Consider the following 4,662-nt stretch of genomic DNA (forward strand, 5'->3'; position numbering starts at 1 on the left):
CCTCAGAGCTCCTTCACCTTGACCGGTGGCAGCTGCTTGACTTTTTCTTGTAGTGTGAAAGTTTATTTGGTGTTTATACATGTCAAATGCTTGCAGTGCAACTTTTTCTTGCAGCAGGAAGGTATAATCTTTCACCCATCTAAAAAGCTGACTGTATGAAATCAATTGATTCAATATTTAATATAAGAACATTGAAAGAGTAATTTCACAGATAAGATTGGATATAATTTCCACTTCATGAGAAAATTCAAGTACAAAGATAATCACTCATTTCCCCAAAACCAGATGAATTTTATGCATATTTAGACATTACACCTGAAATCAGCCCACAAATATATACTTTCCCTTTATAAAGCAAGGTTGGCATGTCTGCTCTGATGGTCAAACCATAGCAAGAGAGAGAAGGAGAAATGGGTACAGAAGAATTTTCTGTTGAGAGAGATCACAGAGACAGCCTAGCATATATACAATGCATCCAACACAAGTGCAAAAAAGCAGAGAAACAAGAGAAAGTAGTGGTTAAAACTCTCTAGACATACACAGGAAACAAAAAAAATACAAAGAGAAGATAATAAAAACAAGGAGATGAGCAAGCACACAGTTTCTTGGAATGGGAAGCAGTGGGCAGATGCTAAACAAGCCACCGGCCTCCAGCACCCATTGGGCCCTAAAGAACTTGTGTTGGATCTTGTCAGGATGGGCACCTTGATATTACCCGCTATGATCCTACATTCCAGGCTGAGTCTGAAGGAGACATAAGGGGGAACATAGGGGTTAGGGGGAAGGGGAAACATTTGCAGAGGAAGCGTTCAACACCAACAAGTGGATGTGGCCAGTGCAGCATTGTAAGGGCCCTTGAAGTATGGGTGCCAGACTTGTTTGTTGACAACGCCAAAGGCTACTCCTTGGGGTCAGGCAAAAGATGGAGGCTGGGGCCTTCCAAGGTGTGAAAAAGCGAAGGGACTCATCAACCCTAGTGTACCCAGACAAGCTCCCCTTGCCAACCATTTCCAGCACTCTTCAGCCGGCAGTGGGTTTGCGGTGTTCCGGCGCTGCCAGAGAGCCTGGGCGCCGGTCTGGCGCTGGGTATCTTCTGCAATGCCTTTGAGACAGACAAACATACTATTTTTGATCTCGTCCTCATATTCGTTGTCGCTATTGGTGGCGGGGGCCTCTGGAGGTTAGCACCTCTCGTACTGAAGCCTGTCCAACAGCCAGTACTTAGATGGTCGGCCTCGAACTCGGAGAAGCGGGTCTTTTCGACGAGATAGTCGAAGAGCTTGGGGATGAGCCAGATGGAGTGTTTTTTGGCAATGACCAAATAGAGCTGAATGACATTGGGATTGTGTAGACGGCCGTGGTGGTTTGTTTTGTGGGTGGGCAGGTGATGATGACTTGAGGATGTGTTTTATGGCGACCCGCGAGCTTATGAGGCGATGGATGCCCAGTCTGGCGGCACTGAATATTTCTGCGAGAAGGTGAAGCAGATGATTGAGATGAGTGAGTGAGATGGGTGTGTGAGATGAGTAAGTGAGTGATGAGTGGGGCAAGGATGGAAGTGACTGACCTTCGCCGATGACCCTACCAAGGGTGTATGTAAGTGGACAATGACCTTGAGGGATGTTGGGCGGGCAGAATGAGAATGTTTATCTTGGCAATGCCGGCCTTCTGGCGGGCTATTGAGACTGGCCCTAGGATTGCCTGATCATGAGCCTAGCGGGATCTGAGCGTGCCGTGATATAGCGCCAAGGGAGGCGAACAAAGAGTTTGATTTCCAGGATGAGTTTGGCAGAGTCGAACAAGCGAACCAGCCATGATATCACACCAAGAATCAGCCTACTCCTCCAGCCATCCGACCACTATCTGTCAAGGAAAAAACCGAGCGGAGGGCTTGACAATGGCAACCAAGAGATGTCCTAGCCGGTGCTGCCCGTTGTCAGAGGAAGAGAAATCTTAGACTTTGGAGCAGAGTGGATGGATGGCTTGGAGGAGAGGACGTACCTGGGTCTAGATCAAATGAGGATGTGTCCAGTTGTTGCGCACACCCGGGGATTCTCTGCACTGTGCGGGTTTCTAAAGGATGTACCCGCCCATACTACCACAGACAGCATCAGCTTGGGCCAAAAAAGAGGAGAGGGAAACGCCAACAAGATCCGCCAGACCTTTCATTGGCAATAGTGGATGGAGAACGAAATGACCTACTGTTTTGATTTTTTTTGTGCGGTAGTCAGGAGAGATGGATGGGGGTCTGGAGCGTTACCGAGGTGATAGGGGAAGGCTTATCTGTGTTGCTGAGTTGGTTTTGGCTGGGAAGGGTACAAGCTGGTGGTTCCGTGGCGGTGGTGTTGTCGCCTGGGCGCCAAGTTGGCGGTGATGGTGGCCTTGTTGCCATGGCATCGTATTTTGAACGGAACCATTAAACCAAGTCCAACGTGAAGTCAAAAACGATGTCGTGGTTGAGAGTCGCAGACACAGCACATTTGGCCAGGGCTTCTCCTGCTATCGAGGTCGCCACCATTGTGTCGCCGAGACAGCTGTTGGATGAGAGAAATCAAGTCAGCCATAATACACATAGTAATTGTGGAAGATTGAGGGACCAGACAACAAACAAGCCACTGAAGCTACCTCGGCGCCGAGTTAGTACTTGTTGATTGACCACCCCAGCCTGGCGAGAGCAACGAAAGCGCCCAGGGAGATCATCCAATGGCGAGGGCACCGCCTAGTGGTGGTCAGAGAATGGTATAGTCTGGTCAGGTCATGCAACAGTTGGGAGGAGTTCATCGTTGTGCTCATGCTTACATATGTATTGAGTGCTTTTGCCTGCAATGGCCATCGTGGCTCAACATCGTTGTGTGTAATTGGGAGCTTGGCAACGGCCTAATGGTTGAAACTGGGTACCAGGGTCAAGGCGTCGAGCTGGAGGGGAGAAGTCGGGCAGGTTTCTTGTGTCTGAATGGCTATTTAATGAAGCCTGATGAGTATTATTGTTTGCCCCAGGCATCCTCTGCCGCTGTAATTCCAGCGTGCGGTTTGTCCTCAACCCCCTCCGCTGTTGCACTTGCACAGTTTGAGGGGCTCTACTTGGTGGCCCCCCTTTGCATAATGCCTTTACTGCGCGCGCTGGGGGTCATCCACCCACTATTTTAAACCCTGCTAGACAGGAATGGATAGTGGGTCCAGTTTGTGGTGTTTGGATTTTGTTTTTGTGATTTGTTTTTTTGAAAGGGGGAACCCTTGCATTTTTTTTTTAATTTGGTTAATTTTTAGGGGGAACCCTTGATCTTTGTTTCTGTGTTTCTCTGTCTTTAATAAACTTGGATGATTTCACAGGTAACCATTCCTTCGGAAATATTCCAAGAATCATGTAAACAGACCAAATGCATGGTGTTGGACTGAGCCTCCTGGGTTCAGTCCAGAAACTTTGAGGGCAGTGAGATGTTGTGTCAGCCACAGAGTACATGTCACAGTACCTTACACGTACCAAGTACCTGCGATTGTTCACATTACTTATAGTACATTCCTTTACACCTTTATTACATGTGTATATCATTAGATACAAGCTTAAGAGTGTACTCTTGTTATACATTACATTACAGATAACCATAGTTAAATACAGTTACCATAATGTACTGTTGTTATGAGAGTTAAGTTACATGCAAACAGTAAGATTACAATACATTGTAATATTACTGTACATGTGAAATACCCCCAGACAGGTATCACTCATTTATCCCCTGTTACGCCTCAGTACCTATTTACATAACATATTGGTTATGATACAAATACATAAACAATACATGATGTAATCCAATTCAAAGAGCACTGAATGGAATTACTGATTGGTTATGATCAGCTAGTGTGCACTGCTACTGATCTAGGATCAGTACTGATCATTACACTGCCCTGATCATTTCCAATGTTGATCCTCATGAGGATCTGCTTCCCTTGAGCGCTTCCAGTTCCCCCCTGGTCCTGAAGCAACAATGGGAAGTTACTTACGTTACGTTATCCAGCGGGATTTTTGTAACGTAACTTCCCACCGTTACCAGATAACGCGTTATCGTTATCTGGTGAAATATTCCTGCGCTATTTTGGATAACGTAACAGAGGCGAATTTCCGCCTTGATGCCGCAAAAAATAACGCCGATAACGCGCTAACCGCGTTATCTGGCGTAAAAGCACCGTAAAATAGGCAAAAAACCCGCGTTATCCGCACTTTATCCTTGTCAGATTGCGGGGGATAATGTAACGGGTCTAATAAAACAGAAAGAAAATCAAAAAATAATGTAACTAAAACAATGCTGCCGTTAGCGCAAGGATAACGGCACCAATTTAGTTACGTTATCCGTTACTTTTTGTTACGGATAATGTAACTTCCCATTGTTGCCTGAAGCGCATCCAAGCGCCTCATGTCCCCTCCTGTTCTTTCCCCCTCTACATAAACACGCCCCCCAGGACTGTTTATCCCTCAGAATATTATTATAGCAAGGTTTAACACATACATAGTTAAACAGTGCCTTCATTCTCACCCATCTTTCAATTCAGGAATAACATCAACTCTTGATTACCCTTACCTTTCTGTAGGTAAAACCACGAACCCAAGTTGAGTTATTCCTTGGATGCCTATTAACACTCTGTGTTGATCTGGATGCGACTTAATTG

The 4,662-nt window shown here is 46.1% G+C and overlaps 1 protein-coding gene across 1 annotated transcript; it reads right to left on the reverse strand.

Moving 5' to 3' along the window:
• Window positions 1-911: 911 nt before the first annotated feature.
• On the reverse strand, window positions 912-2,397 carry PtA15_2A200 (uncharacterized protein; the record flags this gene model as incomplete). The annotated part of the gene is made up of 4 exons (XM_053166197.1): window positions 912-936; window positions 1,006-1,174; window positions 1,222-1,327; window positions 2,320-2,397. The coding sequence occupies 4 exons, from the start codon at window positions 2,395-2,397 to the stop codon at window positions 912-914; spliced, it is 378 nt and encodes a 125-aa protein (XP_053017442.1).
• Window positions 2,398-4,662: the final 2,265 nt, after the last annotated feature.

This window comes from Puccinia triticina, chromosome 2A (genome assembly GCF_026914185.1).
Source record: "Puccinia triticina chromosome 2A, complete sequence".
Taxonomy (NCBI): Eukaryota; Fungi; Basidiomycota; class Pucciniomycetes; order Pucciniales; family Pucciniaceae; genus Puccinia; species Puccinia triticina.